This window comes from Lissotriton helveticus, chromosome 9, assembly GCF_964261635.1.
Source record: "Lissotriton helveticus chromosome 9, aLisHel1.1, whole genome shotgun sequence".
NCBI lineage: Eukaryota > Metazoa > Chordata > Amphibia > Caudata > Salamandridae > Lissotriton > Lissotriton helveticus.
In genome coordinates this window covers 564,780,418-564,806,188 of record NC_136070.1, presented here as the reverse complement: position 1 = coordinate 564,806,188, position 25,771 = coordinate 564,780,418, and the positions used below count along the sequence as shown (strand labels likewise).

The window sequence follows — 25,771 nt, the reverse complement described above, 5'->3', positions numbered from 1 at the left end:
GGGCACCGGGGCTCTGCGCTCTCCGCTGCAATCAATGCCGGAAGGGGCGGGGGCGGATTCCATAAACCCGCAAACACACACACGCGTCTTAATACACTCATAGGTAGACACAGACTCACGTGCAAATACAAACACACAGAACAGACCGCCAAATGAATGGACTGCCGTGCGCGAAAGGTAAATGTTAAACGCGCGCATGATACATGCAATGCAATGGTGAACGCGCTCGCACCATCTGGATTGCATTACACGGGCACTCTGACAGCTCGTAATTAAGATTAATACGTCTGCCGTGCGCGAAACCGCCGAAAATATGCCAAATCGGGGACGCGTAAATTACATATAGCCTATCACGTCAACGCTACTAAATAGACAGCACAGCGAAGACGAATCACTAGGCAGATGCCATAAAAAACTAAGGAATGTGCCAGCTGGACCCCTTTCTGAATTCTTTTTTTTTTTAACGCATAAGAGCTCGGAAGCTCCGCCCCCCACTTCGTGGTGGCGTAGGCCCGAGCCCTAAAAAGGAAGTAAAAATCATTTATTTTCAACACCAACAGCTTTAACTTTAAAAAAATGCAAGATCTATTGCATTGCAAATGCTGGTTTGCATAGGACACACTTTGTTTTATAGATCAGGACCTCCACCCTGAGCTCCTACTGCCCACCCTGTGGGAGTATGCAGTTGTCCCCCTCCTGAGGTGCCTAATAGAAACCGATAAATACCTAACATTTCAGTCTTCAGAGGAGACTTTGAATGGAGTGTATAACTTAATTCTGCTTTGCAGAATTACCCCACGACCTTTGTCCCAAACATACGGGAAATTGACCTAAAACTAAGAAAAGTGTGGGGACACAGGGACAGTCCTCTGAAAACCAGGCCTATCCAGGGAAATCCGGGACGTCTGCTCACTCTGGTTTTAATGGAATGCAGGTACGATTTCGGACTTCTGCGCTATGTCTTAATAATAGACTCCTTCAGTGCTTTGCAGTAACTAACAGACATGGCTGGATGCTCTCCATCTTTCATTGTGCATCGGATATACTCACAGCGTTGTAGCTCAGCTGTAACTGGAATGTAAACCTTGTTGAAGTGAATAGTGTGGTGGGTCACAACATGATCCCAAGTGACAAATTCTTATGGCATAATGACATCATGGCAAAGGACTATCATAATTACAGATGTGACTCTTTACACCAGTCTTCCAGTGAAGCCACTCGCTGTGTGGCATATTGAGAGCTGGAAACCCCTGCAGAGCCGAATTCCAGTTTGTATTTGGGTGCTCTGGACAAGGGATGGTTATCACTTGATTTGATTTTGAGATTTGTAGAGCGCAACAATCCTCCTAAGGCATCAAGGCTCTAGAGACTAGCCGTCCGCAAGCAGGTTGAGAAGGAAGAAGATCCAGATACACTAGCGCAAGAAAAGCCAGCTCTTATGAACCTTTCTAAAAACGGGAGCAGAAGTGGGATAGACGTAAGAGCCAGGGGAAGGGAGTTCCAAAGCCTGCTCGCTGCCCCAGAGAAAGCTCCGTTTCCCCCATTTTTAGGTCGAGGACTCAGTCGCACTGCTGTAAAGCAGTGTGGGCGGAGCCCAAAGATTTAATGTTTCTTAGAGGGGGCTTGTTTCTTTTTGGTTCTTGGTACGGCCAATTGCATTGGGAGCGAAGAGAGCAGGGGTCTGTTAGGGGAGTGCCAATTAAACATAGTCTTTAATCTAGACAGGTAGGGAGAATGCAGTGATTTGTGAACCATGAAAAGTGCCTTGAAACTAATACGCTTTTTAATCGGGAGCCAGTTTACTGCCTACCCTGGACGTTTACGACAATCTCAAAAGCCATTATGATTTGTTCTTGTGAAGGGGTCAGCTCAGGTTGCGCTGTGCTCTAAGCACCGCTCTATAATTGGCCAGTTAATGATCGTCTGACACCTCCCCATTCTAGACCCGCCCCTTCAAGGCCACTCCCTATCACTAAAATTATTTTAAAAGTTGGCAAGTCTGCAATCAATTAGGACGTCATTTAGGGGGTCGCAACAGTGACCCCTGGCTTACCACTTGCACTGCCTTTATGCCACTGGCCTCAGAGGTAGCAAAATCAGTGCCAGGACTTTATGGGTGTCAATTGGGGCTTCACTAGCCTTGGTTTGTAAAATGTTTTATAACAATAGTGAAAAATATTATTCATTATTGTAATAAATTGAAGAAATTAGCTGCAATGGCTACTTACCCGACAGCTGATGTAAATAAAAAAATACCTTTTAATGCATGCTTGGGAAGTGGGTTTATTTGAGAGAAATCCTGTGAGTATGGGTTTGTAAGTGAAAGTTAAACAGTGAGAGAATGTGAAGATTGTGTGTCATTGAGTATGAATATGTCAGAGTGAGAGTAAGAGTGACTACATGTGGGTGAGTATTATTTAATGTGGAGTGTTTGAGATTGTAAGAATCCATGTGAGTAAGAACGCATGATTGAGTCAGTAAGTGAATCTGAGCAAGAGTGAGTGTGAATGAGTGAGAATGAGAGTGATAAGTCAAAGTGATAAGTCATAAGTCAAAGTGAGATTAAGAGTGAGTGCGTGCAAGTTTGTGAAAATGAATAGTGAGAATGAGTGTGTCCAAGTCAGCATGTAGAATTATACCTGCAAGTCTGCCATTTATATTGGCCTAGTGAAGGTAGTTAATGTCTCATGGAATAACCCATGGTAAAATACCGGCATTGGCAATCCTTAGCATGACAGGCACCAGTGACAAATACTGGAAAGGTGGAGGCAATCATTGACATAATGGTAACATACCGCACACTAGAGGTAAATGTTACCTTATAGGGTTCCTGTGGAAAAATGTTGGAGCTGGCATACTCGAGGAAATTCTTGGCATGGTGGAACCCATGGCAAAATGCTGGCACTAGCACATTAGAGGTAATTATTGTCAGATGGAAGGACAGCCGTGGCATATGCGAGGTGGCAACCATGATACAATGCTGGTCCAGACATATTTAGGTCTTTTTTTTGGTTTTGCCTACGCAATGCGTACGAAGTACGCATGCGCTAGCAAAATCTAATGATCTCTTGATATCTCTATGTGGGGTCGGGTATCCGCCCCCTCCTCCCATTGGCTAGCTCCATAAATGGAGGCTAGCCATTGGGAGAAGGCTCTGTCCGTCAATCTCGGACCAGATTCGGGGGCGTTCCCGAGAATTTTTCCCTTTTGGTGACGTCAGTCTCGGGAACGCCCCCGAATCTGGTCCGGCATTGAAGGCACACGCCTTCCTACACAGGCCGTGCTTTGAACTGGTGCGCAACGTTTTGCTGTGTCCCTGAGGCTGAGCTGCCCCTTTAACTGTGAAGCGGTGTACAGCATCGGAAGACACGGGTGAAAGTATGATGCTTTTCAGGATCGGCAAAAAGGGGATGTTTCTGCAGAGGGGCCAGTGTACAGGAAAGTCACTACAGGTTTTACTTTATTTCACTTCAGGGTGACGCTGGGACGTATAGTAAAACAGATGCATCTTTAGGAAGTCAGCCATACAGTGAAAACATGTACGCACGCCTGATTATCGTTGAGCAGTTGGCTTCTGTAACAGTCTCCTTGTTATCAGTTGTCGTTAAACATTTACAGAACACGATACTTCAATGATAACCCCCCCCTCCCATAAAATTTGAAAACATTCTTGTATGTGAGCATGCGCTGTACAATGTTTTTCCAGGGGTGGGAGGGTGATGGACCACGACAGTTCCAGATCAGGCACGTCGATAAGCATTCCTTGTCCGGGATTGTGTGGCACTACGTGAGCCAGCTGAGAGGGCCTGGGGCGGGGTTGCAGGAGGGAGGGGGAGTGAAGTGTGACAAGCTGCGGCTCCAGCTGAGATGCATACACTTCAGGGAGGGGGGGCAGCAGGCGGGGAGGGGCCCCACAGACGCTCACCACCAGCACCACTGCAATCCGCGATCCCTCACACTGGGGAGCAGCCCTGCTCTGGGTAATGTGAGCCACAGGGAAACCAATCATGAGGCGAGGGACCGCGTGTGATAAACGGCAGCCCGTCACTGACTCTTCTGCTCATACTCTCATCCCGTCACTCACTCTTCCCTTTCACCACACTCTCCTTCTCTCACTGACTCTCTCTTCTGCTCATACTCTCATCCCGTCACTCACTCTTCCCTTTCACCACACTCCTTCTCACAGACTCTCTCTTCTGCTCATACTCTCATCCCGTCACTCACTCTTCCCTTTCACCACACTCTCCTTCTCTCACTGACTCTCTCTCCTCTGCTCATACTCTCATCCCGTCACTCACTCTTCCCTTTCACCACTCCTCTCACCGCCTCTCTCTTCTGCTCATACTCATCCCGTCACTCACTCTTCCCTTTCACCACACTCCTTCTCTCACCGCCTCTCTCTCTTCTGCTCATACTCTCATCCCGTCACTCACTCTTCCCTTTCACCACAGTCTCCTTCTCACTGCCTCTCTCTCTCTTCTGCTCATACTCTCATCCCGTCACTCACTCTTCCCTTTCACCACTCTCCTTCTCTCACTGACTCTCTCCTCTGCTCATACTCTCATCCAGTTACTCACTCTTCCCTTTCACCACACTCCTCTCACCGCCTCTCTTCTGCTCATACTCTCATCCCGTCACTCACTCTTCCCTTTCACCACACTCTCCTTCTCTCACTGCCTCTCTCTTCTGATCATACTCTCATCCAGTCACTCACTCTTCCCTTTCACCACACTCCTTCTCACTGACTCTCTCCTCTGCTCATATTCTCATCCCGTCACTCACTCTTCCCTTTCACCACACTCCTTCTCTCACCGCCTCTCTCTTCTGCTCATACTTTCATCCCGTCACTCACTCTTCCCTTTCACCACACTCCTTCTCTCACTGCCTCTCTTCTGCTCATACTCTCATCCCATCACTCACTCTTCCCTTTCACCACACTCTCCTTCTCTCACTGCCTCTCTTCTGCTCATTCTCTCATCCCGTCACTCACTCTCCCTTCAACACACTGCTAACTCTCTCCAATGCACCACTCTCTCTCACCCTAATTTGTTTTTCCTTCTTGGCTCTATCTCTATTCATTATCCCTCCCCAACTCCTCCTGATTCTATAGAGCACTTTTCAAAAAATTTTGTAACCATCGTCCATTTGCGTGAGATTATGCTATTGGCATTGTAAATGACAATGGCATTAATTTATCTGTTTTCAAAACCAACACAAATAAAAAATTTGTCATTGACAATGCCAATCGCTCTAACTTTGTCAAAGGCAAAACCATTGCATTGTAAATGCTTGTTTATATAAGGGTCCCCCATGATATGGATGGCATTAGGGTAAAATTCTACATCCGGTATACTGAATGTAATTTTTAGCCTACGGTGGCGCCCGTGATAAAATACTGGCCCTTGACCAATGGAGGTAGTTTGACATTGGATGACTTTTTGAAGAAAAAAAAAAAAAGGCTAAACTCCTATGAGAGTCATGTTTCTTTGGCTTGGCACACCATGAAATTACTTGAATATTTAATGTGTCCTTCCAGAGCCTATGGTTTAACAAATGTGAAAGTTGAGCTACAAATTGCAATATATATCCCCATTTTGAAAAGAATTCCCTGGGGCACAAACCCAAACGCTATTAGAAGTCTGGCCCACTTGCAAGCAACTATTTAGGGCTAATATTATGCCCCAGAAATTTCAAAGATCAGGCCAGCACCCCAATATAGGGGTTACCAAAAATAGACGTGTTTTGTCATAATTATGCTTTTATTATTTATGTTCACCGATCTCATTTAGTATGATGTCATCAGGGTTAAGGTAGTGTGACATAACCTCTTGGGAACACGGAGGTTCAAAGGTCATAGGATATCACGACTTGATGTCATTAACTTCGAATTGCCCGAGATGCCACTTCTGCTACCCCTAGCATTTTAGTGAATCTACATCCATGTAATTAATCCCCCATAAAGATAGGGCTGGTTTCCTAATTTTGGTAGAAGAGAGGGCAGCTTGGGTCTCCAGTTCTACTTATTTTAGTCTACAAATTGAATAAGAGGTTTATGCATGCTTCTGGGGTTTTATGCAAATGAATAAGAGGTTTATGCATGCTTCTGGGGTTATGTGTGTATCATTCCTGGATTGGTCCATCTGGCACAATGATTGGGGCATTCTTCAGGCTCTTAAAGTGCATTTGGTTGCCCTCTGCCGTATGCCTGACGAACCAGGAATCCTAGGCACGCTAAGGGGAGCAGCCATTGGTACAACTGTGGCCACTAAGGAAACCTAAATGACACAGGTGGCCAGCACATCCGATAATGTTAACCCTCTAATAGACCTACAAATGTGGGCGCATTCTCATCTTAAAACCAGTTTCCAATGGGAAATTTCAATGCTCTCAAATTTCCAGTTGCATGCACAAGTAGTTCCTTAAGTGTAGGTATCTTTCTTTGCGTTCTGGGATTGGTAGTCCTTTCAATCACTTAAAAAATAATCAGGATTGACTACAAATCCCAGATTTATCAAGAAAAACACATTGAGCCACCCATGCAAGAAGTGGCTGAAGTATTGTGGGTAGTGTTAAGTGACAGGCAGCAAATCGAAACTGGGAAAAGACGCATATCTAAACTTAACAATCAACATACATAGCTTGTTTCGATGCTCGGAAGTTATTTTCTTTGCGAACATGAGGAAGATTGCTGTAATCTCAATGAGGGAGGGGCAGGCCTGGATAGCAGGGGCATTGACTTCCAGAGGAGGGGACCACAGAGGTAAAGAGATCAGGAACTGGGAGCTGCAGGGGGTGGTTTGGGTGGCACTTGAATGTTTCAGTTGGCAGATGAAAGATCCCAGGTGGTGGTGTAGGAAATTAAGGTTTTGAAAGTATTCAGCACTTAAACATGCACTCTGGCCCCACTAACCTATGTATTTAGCACAGGGCTGCCAGACCCAAGCTCTTCCATCAATATTTACATAGACAGACGCTCTTGCTGACTAAACATTTCGGTACCGACCTCCAGACCTCGCAACCATGTAGGAAAGAGGCGGAAACCTAATGGAATGTGACTTTTCTTGCTGCGGTAACAATGAACACACCCACTCAACTGCTCTGATTGCAATCCTCCAGAGAAAGGGCTGGATCTGATCTCGTGGGACAGGTTGCTCCATCACAATGGTGACGTATATTCCCGTCCGCCGAAATATAAATCCCATTATAGCCTACGGGGATTTAGAATTTGATGGACGGGATATCCGTCACCGTTGTGATTGAATAACCAGTCCGACCAGAACTAAATCAGGTCCAAAATATACATCCCTGGGATAGTGTATGCAGCACTCACCTTCATGGCGCTAATTGACCTAGTGTTTCCACCCAACAACCAAGCCATGGGTACAGGAGTGCAAAATTTGCATAATTCTCTTTTGCAACAGTATGGACAAATTACATGAAATGCAAATCTAGCATTTAGCACTCCATTTTAGAGTAAAATGTACCCTTGTGATCAAAACTGAAAAAAAGCACAAGGACCGCAAACAGCTGCTTGTGTTCAGTCACAGTATTTTCATACTCCTGTAAAAGAGGTTTTACATGAACAGACTTGAAACTATGCGACAAGGTGCAATTTTGTGAATGGTCCGTAACAAGCTTAACGTGAAATGCCAGAAATCGCATGCAAAATTACACTGGTGCAATTAAAACTTTGCCAGGAACTGTAAATGCTGACTGTGGAGCCCACATTCTTACACTAGTCTTGAGATCAGCTGCAGAGCTCTTCATGTGGGTAAACCCAGTGGTTAATTTGTAAGAAAAAGTGCCGGAACTCTCATTGGGACGCGACTTGCTCCCATCCCATTTCTCCTGTTAGTGCCGCCTAAAACAGAACCAACTATTGACCAGGAAATTGGGGAGAGGATGAGGCGTACTGGCCAGAGCTTACTACTTCAGGGGCTGGGGAACCAGGTTAGAGAGTCTCGGCGTCGGCTCAACATCCTGTAATGCGGAGCAAATCACTTAATCTCCCCACAATAAATGCATAAATGGGTCCTTAACTGGTGCTCATAAAAAGCACAGGTGTTGATTAAGTGCCAGTGAGCATGGGAAAACCACCGGCTTCAAATTAAGCCCCGAGTTTACCTTCATATGCTGTGAGTGTTTCAGATTTGGTAAATAATGATCAGTGTTCACTGCCTGCCAGGACCCTAAGTGGGCTGGGTCCTTCAGGGTCTTCGAGCCAGCAGGAATTAGAAACGGACTTTGAAATTGGTCCATTTCAAAGCCTATCAAGGACTGTAAAAACACTTCAGGTAATCCACGTCAGCGATGAAGTCGTGGTTTTCACATGGTTTTACTTTATCCTGCATAACCCAAAGAAATGTGCTTTCTCCAGATATTGTATCTCATTTTTTTCATGCAACATATTGTGAATTGAATCACCTGTAGGTGTCAGGGTGAGGTCAGGTTGTAGGTGGGTGTTTATGACAGGGCACTACTACATGCTCTTGAGCTCAGGCTGAAGGCAGTGCAAGTTTCTCACAGAACATTTCAGTGGTCATAAAAGGGTTCAGACTATAGCGCACATCCAATCATTGGCCTCTCCGCAGAGCGCAATGGCTACATATGTGCCGTTCACAATTGTGAGTCAATGAGGAAGTGTGGGAAAGAGGTATGTAGTTGTCGAAATATTAACAGCACACAAGAAAAGAAAATCGGTGCTCACAGGAGAGTGTTGAGGGGGGTGTCTCTCTGAAGGGGAGTTGAAAGGAGTCGAAAGGGGTCGTACAAATGGAATAAGAGTGAGAATACACTGCTGAAGAAAGATGGTGTGTGAAAGACGCAGTGAGGATTGCAGAATGAAGTGTGGGGGAAACACGGCATTAAGTATCTAACAAAGAGAGACCACAAAGTTAAGTGAAGGTTTTAACATGATTGACTGACTGAACTACCCCTCCCAGAGACCTTAAATATGTCTAATTTAATATCGTATTTTCAGAATTGAAACATTTGTCAATTCTGTTTACCACAGAATCATTGTCCCTCCTCATGTATTTTACATACCGATAACAGCCATTGTCAAAGCCAATAAGCCAGCCTTGTTTTAGACTTATCTTTATTGCATCCAGGTTTATACAACATAATTGACAAATCATAGAAGGATACCCAAATACTTGCCAGGTGACACTATGTTAAGTACAGTACTTTAGTATACATGCTTTAAGCCACGCCCTTAATTACAAAGATACGTTTCTAGGACAAGATTCTTGGTTATACAGTTCTTGAGCTTACAACCCCCCCTTATCTACCATGACAAACACAAAGCTGTGTCCCTCCGCGCACACCCTCATCCAGCCGAGTGTCACTTATTTAACTAGTCCCAAAAGATTTCCACCCACACCTAAAAAAATAATAATGTAAGAGTGCTAATTAGCATAGAGATGGGACACGGTTTATTTCCAGTCCATCACTGCCTGGTGTGCAGTGTATTCACCTAGGAACCTTTAGGACTGGGCTGCTAGAATTGAACAGGTGTATGAATCTCGTGCTGGTTGGCACGTGTGATCTTGCCACGGAAGACCGCAGGCTTATTTCAAACCAACTAGGAGGGTTCATGGCCCACCACTAAGATGTGACCTACAGGTCAGCAGGGGTTCAGATCCCGGCAAGGTCAACTCAGCCTTTCAAGAACTCTTAGAACAAACATTAACCAGTACTATTTTCACACAAATAAATAGTTAAGTAAAGGGCTACAGATAAATCGCTACAGAACGAATTATAAAATGCCCTCAGTCATTAGCCGAGAAAGCAGAATACTGTTGACAGGTTTTTCCTTCAAAGCACAAAGGCTAACAAATTCGCGTCATTATTTCCTCTGAACCCCGACCGCAACAAAAAGATGAAATTGTGAGCAGGTTCTTGTTCAGAGAAAAAGTGACACCCAGGTCCCCTCAGGCTCGAGCTGTGGGCGGGAAGCAGAGGTAATAAAAAGCACCGTGTGAATGCCCTTTGGGAGGACTCGACAGCAAACACTGCAGATATGATAACTGGTAGTGAAGTAAAATGTGACTGCGTCTGACGCCTGGTAAGGGCGCATCCCCTCAGCCTGAGTCGGGGTGGGAAAGCAGCGCCCCCCTGCGTCTCTTCCGAAGTCTGCACCATTGTTGGAGATGAACATGCACACACACATATCCTGTTCCCACTCACCAACTGCCATATCCCCCGACTCCATGAGAGCGCACCTACCCAGAGACACCCACAGAGACAGGCCTTTTCCACTCCCCTAGACAAACTAACTCCCACCACCATTACTGGAACCCCCAGGCCCCCAACACAGCGACTTCCTCCATGCTACCCACACTAGCTCACGTGAACCAAGGTAGGAAGGGCCATACAGAGGTGAATCCACACGTGTGCTAGGCACAGATGTCACTCATTTGGTTCCATGTCTCAGACGGCAATGATAGGCACAAAACGATGGAATGTAATGCAGCCCCGACTAATTACTAGCGGCTGAGATTTCAGGCAGTCCACTCCCACCCATCACTTTGTTTTCCTCGATCAATCAGCTACCCCGGATTTGTCCTTCGGTTCCCCTGGAAATGACCTTGCTATCTCGGGTGTCAGGGGTGACGAAGGCAGCGCAATTATAAATTAAATGCGGTTCTCGGATCCCTCTGTAGATGCTATGGCTGCCAGTCCTTGCCCATCCGGTAACCTGGCCCCTCGACCGTAAACACGAGGCTATTCAAGGGATAAAGGTGGGACAAAGAGTCAAGCAGATGACGCCATCGGTTGTCTGATGGTCCCTGATGTTATTTTTTGTTACCCCCCAACTTGCGCTACCCCTGACATTCGGAGGCACGGATATACCACATGAATAACCCCGTGAAAGGGAGGAGGGGGGTGTACTGCCCGTCACTCACCCTGCCCAGGTATAGCTCGTCCAGCCGGTCGTCGATCCACTTCTCCACATCCAGCCTCTTCTGCAGCTCCTTGCGGTCATATTTGACCGTCACTCGGGCTTGGCGCTTCTGGATGCCCCCGTGGCCCCCCGGGGACCGGTTACCCCTGCACGGGGAGGAGTGCAACTTGCCCAGCCCCAGCTTCCCCAGCTTCTGGGCTGCCATCGGATGGAGGAGACCGCGAAGTGACGCACCTCTGCTCTCCCGTTTCTAGTTCTCGAGTTTCCTGTCCGGGCTTTAATCCAGTGCAGATGCCCGGTACTTTATGAACCGTTGGATGTTGCGGTGGAACGTGCACAGCTGAGTGCAAGGGCTAGAAGACGAGGGTAGTCCGGTGAGGAGGGCGGCGTCCAATGTATACTCCGGGTGTATTTAGCTTAAAGGTTCTGTGTACTGAAGGTGTAGATGGAATACCACGCAATCCCTCTATGTGCTCCTGCGTGCGTCCAGGTTCACTCCTCGGTTTCCTCCCTAACCCGCTGCTCTATCCAGGGCTCTGTTCAGCACTCATCGTGGTCTGCTCCGCAGCCGGTCTTTATAAAGCACGCCGGCTGGAGGCGGCGCCGCTGGGTCCCAGCGCGATCCTTCTGTCGACTCAGCTCAGCTGCGTTGTTATGGAATGATACAGAGCAGATGTGAGTAATTATTTTATCATGGGCAGCCTGTCCAGGCTACAGAGATCTATTGACCCCTTTCGACCGTCCAATATTTCATTAACAAGTTCTTAAGTCATAACAAGTCATAAGCATTATACACCACTTCTAACAAGACAATTCGCCACAAAACTAACGAAAACGAGAACACGACGAGCGCTACAAGTCACAGGCACAAAAAAGCATTGGAAAAACCAACAACTAGGTTATTCCTTTGAAATTTGAGAGCAAAGCTATTGTCTTTCCCAATGCTCTTTTGTTAAGTTAATGTTTAAAAAAAGTAAAGAAAACAAACATTTGCATGCAATAGGTCTCGCATTAGGAAAGTTTGAGCTATTGGTCTTGTAAATAATTTTTTTTATTTATGTGTTGGTTTTGAAAATAGCTAAATAAATAGCTTAGTCATTTACAATGCCAATAGTTATAACTTTCGCAAATGTGACACCTATAGCATTTGTAATGCAACATGTTTTGTATTTACGTGACTTCGATGTATTGATTACTAACAATGGCTTTTCATTTTTTTAAATAATTAATACTTAAGAGTGGTGTCTTTTCTTTGTTCCGTGCTTGGTTTAGGCTTATTTGCTGGTTTTGTGAAAAGTTCACGTAATGGCAGTTTGCAGAGGCAGCAAGTGCTGCTTTGGTGTACTATTTGGGGATGTTTGCATGGCACCACTAGATTACTGTTCTGGATCCTCTGCTGTGTCGTGAACTGTTTCTCTCTTCTGGTGCGCATTAATTGAAAAACACACGCACCTCCATTTACACCATATTGCTGGTAATTACAATGTTCGTCATTAAACGTTTCATTGCCAGAGCATGCTTGCCCATACACAAAGCTGCACTGCACGGCACGAATGCCAATGCTTTGAGCTACCCCATTATTAAGACTTTTTGGAAGCTGTTCTGAGTAGATCAGCATTCCATTGGACCCTACAGACCTTTCAGGGGTCGAGTATTTAGTGGCACAAAATTAATGGCAGCAATTAAGCTCTCTCACATCACCCCCCCCCCCCCCTGCTTCCCTCAAAACCCCTGAATCTGGGGCCTGGCTTCAACGACACCGCCTACTGGAAGCAGGCCCATGTGTAGCTTTTTTTTATTTTTTTTTATTTATTTCTACATAATATATGTGTAGCCTTCTTACACCTCCTGCTTCCCTGACAAACCCCGAGTCTGGGGCCTGGTTACAGTGACACAGCCTCCAGGCAGCCCCCCTATACAAGGACAGTAGCTTAGTGCCCTTCCATTTCTGGTGCTCTCTCGTCGCTCAAATGGTTGGTATTTCTGATTTATATGTTTCCCTCGTCTTCATTGCTTGATTTTACTTGTGAGAAAGTGTCACTCATAGTCGTTGAATGTCACTCATAATTACACTGAAATTATGAAAATGTCACACTTAAGCAATCTGAAACCTTGGCAGCTATGCAGAAGAATATACCACAGTTTTGTACTACAGCTTCAGGGTATGCAAAAAGAAACATGTACAGATGGGAGGGGGTGCGGGGAGAGCGGACACACAATGGAGAAGAGGGGGCTAAATAAGACGGACAGAGAGGGGTGGACATCGAGACAGACAGCACATAGAAGAAAGAATATACACAGAAGAAGAAATATGTGCAGACAGACAGTTAAGGTGGAAATGGAAAGAATGAGTAAAAGTAGAAATTATTAGACAGAGGTTGGGAGACAGAAAGATTGAGAAAGAAGGAAATGGAGGGAAATATGAAAAAAAAACTGCGAGAGAGAGGCCAGAGAATGAGGCAGGGGAGAGTGAATGGTACAAACAAAGTGGAACGAGAGGAAGAAGAGGGCAATGCTTGTAATGGAAGACATGGCAGGATGTAGAGAAGGCAACAGTAAGAGAAAATAAGAGGGTGGGAGAGCAGGCGACAGGAGTACGCGGCCGCCTGGGGTACGTTCTGTGCGCTCACAAGGCATGATGAGAACTTCAGCATACAAAAGCACACACATCGGGCTACTTTTAAGGGACGAAAAATCCAGACAGGAGGGCCCTTTAATTGTTTTTGTTGTATATGTGATTCATTTCTCAGTGTTTACATGCCCTAAACATAAAAAAGGCACAATATAAAGGAGTTTTTGCCTCCCAGGGGTCGGTGATGCTGACTGGCGGCCACGAGCATTTTATACTCAATAGCAAATAGTTCAGAATTATTATAAAATAAAGGCAACTTCTCGCCGCTCTGATGGCAAGACACAACAAAACCTTCCGGCACTGGGGCAAGACATGCTTTGGTGTATTTCCCCATGGCTGCATCGATGAACGTTACAGACAAAAAGGCAAATTAATATCTCGATATTGACAGCTAGGCTATGTGTACCAGCCACTATACTCTAATAATTACTCCATATGACTTTCAAAATATGTACTGCCAACCTTCAACGTATTCACAATAATAGTTCTACTCTAAAGTTCCTTCGCATTTCTGGAAATATTTACATTAGAAGTGTGTGCCTATTTCAAGCGGAGATAGAATATAGATAATAAATACGTTGTTAATGTCATTTAATTATGATCTGGTCAAACAATGAATCTTTGTAGGAGAGGCAACACGGAGCTCAACGACAGCTAAGCCCAAATTTATTCGGTAAAATATTGCATTGAATTATACGCAAATAAAACATGAGCTCAATACTGTGGTGTTAATGTTGAATAAAATCTGTGCATTGTTCTGGAGCTCGCCACTGCACGCGCCAGTGTGTGAACCATCTGCCAGGGCCCAGAGTGTGCACCGAAGGCAGTGAACACCTCAGAATGCACTGCACTAAATTAAATTGTGGCGGGGTAACAACTGCTTCCCTGGCCCAGAGATACTGTCTTTCTAGGTTTACACCCGCCCCGAGCAGCAGCCCCTGTGCCTACACACACAAAGCTGTCGGCAAGTGACACAATGAATCTTGGAAGCCTTCGCAGACACAACCACAGTTGGCGTAAGTCTATACCACCACAAAGGACTGCGGATGTAACTGACAACTACCACAACAGTCAACAGCATTAGGTAATTGTCTGCATCAAGTAAACATACAGCGGCAGGCAACCACAAATAAAATCAAAATTATATTTGTGTAATCTGTAAAAAAGTACAAGGCGGCAGAAGAAAGCCAAGCGCTCGGATGCGTGTGCAAGAGCAAAAAGGTGTCACAGACGGTAAGCCAGGACTCAAGTCTATGTGTGCCTGGGGAAGGGCTCCTCCAGGGATGCGCAAGCAGCGATGTCTGTCCCGGTTTGTAATGGCAATTGAAAGTGGTGTGGTTTCCGGTCCCCTCTCTCGCTCTCCTCAGCTCTCCGCTGTGTAAACAGCGTGACTGATAAGAAATCGTAATAGATGCCCCATGAGAGAGCAGACTGGCGCGTGTAGACAGCGTGACTGAGAATGCACTCTCGGAACTCATCATGCCACCGCCACGCGGCCATGATGCTGCCTCTGTCGCCATTACGCCAACGAAAGCTGCTGGTTTAGATTTTCATCACGCTTTCACTTTCAGTGAAAGCATGAAGCAATTTTAAACACGCGTGTCTGGAAGAGACGCTGTGCACAAGCTAAATCTCCAGTCCGGGTGGGCGAGCCTAAGGGAGACAGGGCAGACACAAACCCCACCTCCAAAGAAGCCGGACAGAAAAACAACAACCTCAGATCTCATCAAGGCGAGTAGCGCATGCGCTGCAATGCAAGCGAGACCTAAAAAGGCTTAAACTGCTGAGTGTCATGTTTCTTTGGCTCAGCACATCATGAAATGACTTGATTTAAAGAATGTATCTTCAGAGCCTATGGTTTTTTTAACAAATGTATCTGAAAGCTGTGCTACAAAATTCAATATATAGCCACAGTTTAAAAAACAAATCCCTGGGGCACAAGCCCAAACCCGGTTAGGAGAAGTCCTGCTCACTTGCAAGCTACAATTTAGGGCTGGTATTATGCCCCAGAACATGGGTACTCAAACATTTTCCCAGGGGCCAATAAGTTTGGTGTGTGATGTGCCAGAGGGCCACGTGAATGCTAGCGGGGTGGCAGTCGGGCGAGTGGAGTGGGAGATTGGCGATATAGTGGGTGCAAGGGAAGCGAAGCATATACATCTAGTGGCTTAATTGAAAAACTAAAACCTGAAAAGCTGGAATTATTCCTGGCCTTCCCAAATTGTGTGATGCCAGGGAATTATTTTATTTCACTTTCCCTCTTTTTTCTTCATTATCATACATAAGACCTTGAAATACATGGCGTCAGGATGTGTGCGTTTCGAAAAACGTCTCCTGTGGTTGATTTAATAAACTATAATGTTGTTCATGTATCATAGGAACCCAGGTCACCGAAAGAGTGACCATAACTGACATGCCTCTTTTGTTCACTATTGGCATGGTTATAAGGGTAGAGGAAAGAAATAATGTTTCCAAATTCATGTTTGAATTTGGTCACTTTTGAATTAATGCTTGTGAAGGCAATCATAGAATCAGTTGGACTAAGGTGAAAAGATTCTGCATGTTAACTAAATACACTTTTTGAATTTTGAAGACTCATTCTTACGCTTTTGCTACACTTGGTGTTAAAAAAAAAATGTTGTTTCTAAAGTAAAGCAGTGCATAACTACCCGAGTTAAATACTTTCTTTAACACCAATTATGCTTTTATTATTGATCTTCAGCGATCTCCCTTAGTATGTCCTCAGGGTTAAGCTAATGTGACATAACCTCCTGGTAACATTGAAGGTCAAAGGTCATATGCGGTCACTACCTGTGATGTCATTAAGGTCGAAGGCATGAGATGCCACCTCCTGCAATCTCTAGCATTTTAGAGAAACAATATCCATGTAATTAATCCCCCCATACAGGTCGGACTGGTTTCCTAATTTTGGCATCAGAGAGGGCAGCTTGGGTCTCCAGCTCTACTTCGTTTAATCTACAAAATGAATAAGAGGTTTATGCATGCTTCTGGGGTTTCATGCAAATAAGGTGTATGCATGCTTCTGGGGTTTTATAAAAATGAATAAGAGGTTTATGCATGCTTCTGGGGTTTTATAAAATAGAATAAGAGGTTTATGCATGCTTCTGGGGTTTCATGCAAATAAGGTGTATGCATGCTTCTGGGGTTTTATAAAAATGAATAAGGTTTATGCTTGGTTCTGGGGTTTTATAAAAATGAATAAGAGGGTAATGCATGCTTCTGGGGTTTTATAAAAATGAATAAGAGGTTTATGCTTGGTTCTGGGGTTTTATAAAAAAGGAATAAGAGATGTATGCATGCTTCTGGGGTTTTATAAAAATGAATAAGGTTTATGCTTGCTTCTGGGGTTTTATCCAGCGAGGCAACACTACCACTGTACTGTATGTATATGTGAAAAATTTGCTAATAAACCCTGTTTAAATAAAAAAAAATAAAAACATGAATAAGAGGTGTATGCATGCTTCTGGGGTTTTATAAAAATGAATAAGGTTTATGCATGCTTCTGGGGTTTTAGGCAAGTGAATAAGAGGTTTATGCATGCTTCTGGGGTTTTATGCAAGTGAATAAGATGTTTATGCATGCTTCTGGGGTTTTATGCAAGTGAATAAGGTTTATGCATGCTTCTAGGGTTTTATAAAAATGAATAAGAGGTTTATGCATGCTTCTAGGGTTTTATAAAAATGAATAAGAGGTTTATGCATGCCTCTGGGGTTTTATGCAGGTGTATCATTCCTGGATCGATTCATCTGGCACCTTGTTTGGGGAATTCGTCCGGTTTTTAAAGTGAATTTGTTTGCTCTCTGCCGGCCCTGCAGACCCTGTGCCTGACGAACCAGGAATCCTATGCATGCAAAGGGGAGCAGCAGGTGTTACAATTAGGACCTCTAAAGAAACCTAAATGAAACAGGTGGCCAGCACATCCGATAACGTACCCCTGTAGAAGACCAATCCCCACATCTGAACTACAAACGAGGGAGATTGCTCATCTAAAAAAAACAGATTCCAATGGGAAGTCCACTGGGCTCTCAAGAGTCCAGTTCCATGCGCAAGTAGTTCCTTCAGTCCAGGTCTGCCCCTTTGCGTTCTGGGAATTGTAGTCCTCCAATCACAAATCCAAGATAGACTACAAATCCCAGAATGCAAAGACGAACACCTGGAAATTGTGCCAGGAACTGTAAATGTTGACTGGAATACACCTTACACCAGACTTGGGAGCTCTTCATGTGGGTCCAGTGGTTAATTTGTAAAATAACTAAGTGTCGGGACTCTCCTCGGGACGAAACTTGCTCCTTCCCAGTTCTCCTGTTAGTGCCGCCTAAAACAGAACCAACTACGAACCAGGAAAGTGGGGAGAGGATGTGGCGTACTGGCCAGAGCTTACTACTTCAGGGGCTGGGGAACCAGGTTAGAGTCTCGGCGTCGGCTCAACATCCTGTAATGCGGAGCAAATCACTTAATCTCCCCACAATAAATGCATAAATGGGTCCTTAACTGGTGCTCATAAAAAGCACAGGTGTTGATTAAGTGCCAGTGAGCATGGGAAAACCACCGGCTTCAAATTAAGCCCCGAGTTTACCTTCATATTCTGTAAGTGTTTCAGATTTGGTAAATAATGATCAATGTTCACTGCCTGCCAGGACTCTAAGTGGGCTGAGTCCTTCAGTGTCTTAGAGCCAGCAGTAATTAGAAACGGACTTTGAAATTGGTCCATTTCAAACCAATGACTGTAAAAAACACTTAAGGTGATCCACGTCAGCGATGAAGTCGTTGTTTTCACATTGTTTTACTCTTCCTCTTCCATAACCCAAAAAAATGTGCTTTCTCCAGATCTTGTATCATTTTTTTCATGCAACATATTGTGAATTGAATCACCTGTAGGTGTCAGGGTGAGGTCAGGTTGTAGGCGGGTGTTTATGTCAGGGCACTACTGCATGCTCTTGAGCTCAGGCTGAAGGCAGTGCAAGTTACTCAGAGTCACAGTACATTTCAGTGGTCATAAAAGTGTTCAGACTATAGCGCACATCCAATCATTGGCCTCTCTGCAGAGCGCAATGGCTACATATGTGCCGTTCACAATTGTGAGTCAATGAGGAAGTGTGGGAAAGAGGTATGTAGTTGTCGAAATATTAACAGCACCCAAGAAAAGAAAATCGGTTCTTACAGGAGAGCGTGTTGAGGGGGTGGTCTGACTAAAGGGGTGTTGAATGGAGACGTAAGGGGGTCGTACAAGTAGAATGAGAGTGAGAATACACTGCTGAAGAAAGATGGTGTGTGTGAAAGATGCAGTGAGGATTTCAGAATGATTTGTGGGGGAAAACGGTATTGGGAAAGCCAATAAGCCGGCCTTGTTTTAGACCCAGGTCAATTATGTTTTATAGGCCTGGATGCAAAAAAAAGATACTCAAATACTTTTCAGGTGACACGATGTGTGAAGTATACTACTTTAATTTACGTACTTTAAGCCACACCCTTAATTACAAAGATATGCTTCTAGGACAAGATTATTAGTTACAGTTCTTGAGCTCACACTCTTCCCCCCCCCCCTTATCTACCAAGACAAACACAAAGCTGTATCCCTCCGCGTACACCCTCATCCAGCCGAGTGTCACTTATTTAACTAGTCCCAAAAGATTTACACCCACACCTAAAAAAAAATGTAAGTGCTAATTAGAGATGGGACATGGTTTATTTCCAGTCCATCACTGCCTGGTGTGCAGTGTATTCACCTAGGAGCCTTTAGGACTGGGCGGCTAGAATTGAAGAGGTGTATGAATCTCGTGCACATGTGATCTTGCCACGAAGACAGCATGCTTATTTCAAACCAACTAGGAGGGTTCATGGCTCACCACTAAGATGTGACCTACAGGTCAGCAGGGTTTCAGATCCCGCCAAGGTCAACTCAGCCTTTCTTACGAACTCGAACAACAACAAACATTAACCAGTACTATTTTCTCACAAATAAAGTTCTAAGTAAAGGGCTACAAATAATTAGCCAAGAACGAGTTTGAAAATGCCCTCAACCATTAGCTGAGAAAGCAGAATGCTTTTATTTGACAGTTTTTTCCTCAAAGCACAAAGGCTAACCATTCGCGTCATTTCCTCTGAACCCCCCACCGCAACAAAAGGTGAAATTGTGAGCAGTTTCTTGTTCAGAGAAAAAGGGACACCCAGGTCCCCTCAGGCTCGACCTGTGGGCGAGAGGCAGAGGTAATAAAAAGCACCGTGTGAATGCCCTTTGGGAGGACTCGACAGCAAACACTGCAGATATGATAACTGGCGGTGAAGTAAAATGTGACTGCGTCTGACGGCTGGTAAGGGCGCATCCCCTCAGCCTGAGTCGGGGTGGGGAAAGCAGCGCCCCCCTGCGTCTCTTTCAAGTCTGAACATGCACACACAAACGTATCCAGTTCCCATTCACCAAACAGCCATACACTCCCCCCCCCCCCCCGCCTCTCCATGAGAGCGCTCCTACCCAGAGTCACCCACAAAGACAGTCCCCTAGACATATGTACTCCCACACACCACCATTACTGGAACCCCCACGCCCCCAACACAGCGACTTCCTCCAAGCTACCCACACTAGCGCACGTGGACCAAGGTAGGCAGAGCCATACCGAGGTAAATCAACACGTGTGCTAGGCACATATGTCATTGATTTGGTTCCATGTCTCGGACGGCAATGGTGGGCACAAAACGATGGAATAGAATGCAGCCCCGGCTAATTACTAGCGGCTGAGATTAATTCAGGCAGTCCACTCCCACCCGTCACTTTTTTGTTTCCCTCGCTCAATCAGCCTCCCCGGATTGGTCCTTCGGCTCCCCTGGAAATTACCTTGCTATCTCGGGTCAGGTGTGACGAAGGCAGCGTAATTAGAAAGTAAATGCGGTTCTTGGATCCCTCTGTATATTCTATGGCTACCAGTTCTTGACCATCCGGTTACCTGGCCCCTCGACCGTAAGCAGGAGGCTATTCAAGGGATAACTGTGGGACAAAGGGTCAAACAGGTGACGCCATCGGCGGTCGTATGGTCCCTGATGTCATTCTGGTTACCCCCAACTTGCGCTACCCCCGACATTCGGACGCACTGGTATACCACATGAATAACCCCGTTAAAGGAGGGGGGGGGGGCGGTACTGCCCATCACTCACCCTGCCCAGGTACAGCTCGTCCAGCCAGTCGTCGATCCACTTCTCCACGTCCAGCCTCTTCTGCAGCTCCTTGCGGTCATATTTGACCGTCACTCGGTGGCGCTTCGGGAGGCTCCCGTGGCCCCCCGGGGAACGGTTGCCCCTGCACGGGGTGGACGGGGTGGAGTTTAGCTTGCCCAGCCCCCGCTTCCCCAGCTTCTGGGCTGCCATCGGATGGAGGAGACCGCGAAGTGACGCCTCTGCTCTCCCGGTTCAAATTCTTGAGTTACCTGTCCGGGCTTTAATCCAGTGCAGATGCCCGGAACTTTATGAACTGTTGGATGTTGCTGTTTAACGCGCACAGCTGAGTGCAAGGGCTAGAAGACGATGGCAGCGTCCAATGTATACTCCGGGTGTATTTAGCTTAAAGGTTCTGTGTACTGAAGGTGTAGATGGAATACCACGCAATCCCTCTATGTGCTCGTGCGTGCGTCCAGGTTCACTCCTCTGTTTCCTCCCTAACCCGCTGCTCTATCCAGGGCTCTGTTCAGCACTCATCGTGGTCTGCTCTGAAGCCTGTATTTATAAAGCACACCGGCTCGAGCCGAGGAGGCGGCGCAGCTGGGCCCCAGCGCGATCCTGCTGTGGACTCAGCTCAGCTGCGTTGTCATTGAATGATACAGAGCAGATGTGAGTAATTATTTTATCACGGGCAGCCTGTCCAGGCTACAGGGGTTTATTGACCCCTTTCGACTGTCCAATATTTCATTAAAAAGTTCTTTGGTTTCATAAGAATCACACACCACTTCTAACAAGACAATTCGCCACAAAACTCAACGAAAACGAGAACACGACGAGCGCTACAAGTCACAGACACACAAAAAAAGCATTGGAAAAACCAATAAATAGGTTGTGCCTTTGAAATTTGAGAGCAAAGCTATTGGCTTTACCAATGCTCTTTTGTTAAGTTAATGTTTAAAAAACTAAAAGAAAACAAGCATTTGCAATGCAATAGGTCTCGCATTATGAAAGTTTGAGCTATTGGTCTTGTAAATGACAATTTTTTTATTTATGTGTTGATTTTGAAAATAGCTAAATTAATAGCTTTGTCATTTTCAATGCCAATAGTTATAACTTTCGCACATGTGACGACTATAGCATTTGTAATGCAACATGTTTTGTATTTACGTGACTTAGATGTATTGATATTACAAATAGCAACGGCTTTTAATTTTTTAAAATAATTAATACTTAAATAAAAGTGATTGTAATTTATATTGGCAATAGCTTAAACTTTTGTAAATAACGTTTGTGAAGATTATGTTCAGTGTATTTTATTGTGATGAAAATCCAAGAACAGAAGTGAAATAACATCTTTTTGTGACATTTGTAATAAAGCTTGAAACATTGAGAGAACATAATTGAACCAGTTGTTGTTGAATGGTTGCACAGATTGATGCTGTGGTGGTGGTACTGCTGAGTTTTCTCTGAATCTGCACTCTGAATCTGCACCCTGAATCTGCACCCTGAATCTGCACCCACAATCTGCACCCACAATCTGCACCCACAATCTGCACCCACAATCTGCACCCACAATCTGCACTCTGAATCTGCACTCTGAATCTGCACTCTGAATCTGCACCCACAATCTGCACCCACAATCTGCACCCACAATCTGCACCCACAATCTGCACCCACAATCTGCACTCACAATCTGCACTCACAATCTGCACTCACAATATGCACTCTGAATCTGCACTCTGAATCTGCACTCTGAATCTGCACCCACAATCTGCACCCACAATCTGCACTCTGAATCTGCACTCTGAATCTGCACTCTGAATCCGCACTCTGAATCCGCACTCTGAATCCGCACTCTGAATCCGCACTCTGAATCCGCACTCTGAATCTGCACTCTGAATCTGCACTCTGAATCTGCACCCTGCCTGGCACATCGCCCTCAGCGCTCACAACCCGCTTTTTAACCTTCAAAAATCCTCGGAACCGGACCCCGCACCCACAATCTGCACCTACAATCTGCACTCTGAATCTGCACCCACAATCTGCACCCACAATCTGCACTCTGAATCTGCACTCTGAATCTGCACTCACAATCTGCACCCACAATCTGCACCCACAATCTGCACCCACAATCTGCACCCACAATCTGCACTCTGAATCTGCACTCTGAATCTGCACTCTGAATCTGCACTCTGAATCTGCACCCACAATCTGCACCCACAATCTGCACCCACAATCTGCACCCACAATCTGCACCCACAATCTGCACCCACAATCTGCACTCTGAATCTGCACTCTGAATCTGCACCCACAATCTGCACCCACAATCTGCACCCTGAATCTGCACCCTGAATCTGCACCCACAATCTGCACCCACAATCTGCACCCACAATCTGCACCCACAATCTGCACCCACAATCTGCACCCACAATCTGCACTCTGAATCTGCACTCTGAATCTGCACTCTGAATCTGCACTCTGAATCTGCACTCTGAATCTGCACCCACAATCTGCACCCTGAATCTGCACCCTGAATCTGCACCCACAATCTGCACCCTGAATCTGCACCCACAATCTGCACCCACAATCTGCACCCACAATCTGCACCCACAATCTGCACCCTGAATCTGCACCCACAATCTGCACCCACAATCTGCACCCACAATCTGCACTCTGAATCTGCACCCTGAATCTGCACCCTGAATCTGCACCCACAATCTGCACCCACAATCTGCACCCACAATCTGCACTCTGAATCTGCACTCTGAATCTGCACTCTGAATCTGCACTCTGAATCTGCACCCTGCCTGGCACATCGCCCTCAGCGCTCACAACCCGCTTTTTAACCTTCAAAAATCCTCGGAACCGGACCCCGCACCCACAATCTGCACCCACAATCTGCACTCTGAATCTGCACCCACAATCTGCACCCACAATCTGCACTCTGAATCTGCACTCACAATCTGCACCCACAATCTGCACCCACAATCTGCACCCACAATCTGCACCCTGAATCTGCACCCTGAATCTGCACCCACAATTTTGACTCCGGTCTGAGAAAAGACAAGAGCCGTACAAAGGCCCATATTCCAGACAGGCCTCAGGGCAAGAAGGAAGGAGACATAAACGGCAGAAAAAAATCAGGTAAAAAGAGCATCACGTGCACTGACTTTTGGGGACACATTCACTCTTGATCTCTTGTAGAAGAAAGTTGTTCTGTGAGCGCTGGTAGATTTTACCAAATTAACTGGGCCCCTAAACATAATGGCCAGATATAACGACACCTTAAAGTGTTTATTTTATTTTATTAATAAGAGACCACTGTGACTATCGTAAGCTAACTACCCTGCACATGTCCTGTGATTGTTACTTTGATTGGCAGTTTCCTATTAGCTTTCATGACGAGGAAAAACATTACTGAATCTGGATTAACTCAGAGAAAGTGTTACAATTTTAAGAATTTTTAAGTTAAACTACATCTCTCTGGTATACACAGCGCCTATTTACCCAAAGTCACATGAAATACTCCAGTTTAAATCCTCTCCATGAATGAAACAGAAGTGCGCATTGAACACAAGATCCTACAGCGCCAGCTATATCAACAAGAAGACATATACCACTTTATTTCTTCGAGACTGCACCATGGCCGCCATTCTGCTGACAAGTGCTATTGTGGGGCCTTCAAGTGGCCCTACTGAGAGCAGCTGTGCGCGCTAATTTGTGGTTCACTGAGATGTCAATAGAGTCTTCAAACGGGAAAACAACAGCTGCAGAACAATACCAGGCCCGGCTGCAAATATTCTGAAAGGCAACAATTTCGGCTTTTAACGCAAAAATGAAACTAAAACCCTAAGTGATGCTGCACTATGCCCCAAAATGATGTGCATTACGAACTTTGTGCACTTTCGCATGGCAGTGTATGCAGGTACCTTTCGTTTGTGAGTGAATCTGAAATATTTACCTCATCAAGGGACTTCTTTCACTCGATGAAGCACTCGCCTCTGAGCTGAGTTTCTTCTTACCCTTGTCCATGACATTAAGGGCGCCGGGATATAAATCTGTCATAAAACAAGCGGGAGGCGGCTCGGGCGCAGCACGTCTTCCAGAGACGTGCGCGTCCACATAGCTGAGTCGGCTCGTGCACAGGCCAGTAGCGGCTCGTGCACAGCTCTAGACTCCCTTGGCATTGAACACGGCGACTATAGAACTCGCTGGCGGGAGCGCTTCGCGCTCCAACGCCAGCTCGCCCTAAAAATGTCAGAGGGCTGATGGAAAAGTAAACACATACCATGGGGTGTCTCAAAACTGTACACAAAGTTTAATATTTTCAATATTTATAAAGGGCGTGGTTTATTTTCTTAATACTTTTCACTGAAGCTTGGAACAGAATTTCAAAAGAATAAGGAAGTGTTAGGATTTAAAGACACACATTGGCATAGCCAATAGGTCTCGCCTTTTGGACTTTATAAGTGTTTAGCCACGCAGCACATTATCCTGGGTGCACAGCCAGTCGGTCTTGGCAACCAGAGGGTTATTGGCGTTGTCTGTGTCAATGTCCTTGGGCGATACAAATGTTAGTTGTTAGTTGCAAACACACTAATTGCACAACGGCCATTAACTTAGGATCTAGAACAATAACAGGTGCTGAGTAAGTGAATATCCTAGTATTGGTTGCCCTCTTGTTGACAACAGTCCATCTGATGAAAAGAGACACAGCATTATGGCCAAACCAAACCTAACAGCCCTTTAAAAATGAAGTAGCGCCATACCGCCAAAATTTCTCCGGTGTCACAAATGTGAGCATGAAGAAACGCTGGCAACTGAGCGCGGGTATGAAAAGCTACACACATGGGGCCATATTATCAAGAACGGCGATAACATTATCGCCGCTTTAGCGGCAGGAAACTGCCGCTAAAGCGGCGATAAGGGGCTTGATAATATGCCATTGTGAATTCCAATAGAGGCCCAGGTTCTGATGTGAACCTGGGCTTCTATGGGAATTCACAAGGGCATATTATCAAGCCCCTTATCGCCGGTTTAGCGGCAGCTTCCTGCTGCTAAAG

General features: G+C 45.6%; 1 protein-coding gene across 2 annotated transcripts in view; it reads right to left on the bottom strand.

Annotated features, from left to right (window-relative positions):
• Positions 1-21,220, bottom strand: part of LOC144781570 (protein phosphatase 1 regulatory subunit 14A-like) — a 230,867-nt gene extending 209,647 nt beyond the window's left edge. Inside the window, exon 1 of one of the 2 annotated variants that reach the window (XM_078660480.1) lies at positions 20,709-21,220. In XM_078660480.1, the coding sequence (XP_078516606.1) occupies positions 20,709-20,918 (210 nt within the window). In that variant the 5' untranslated portion in view covers positions 20,919-21,220. Of the gene's footprint in view, positions 1-10,907; positions 11,459-20,708 lie in introns of those variants that run through there. The other variant, XM_078660481.1, reaches the window with a different exon arrangement.
• Between the last annotated feature and the right edge of the window lie 4,551 nt (positions 21,221-25,771).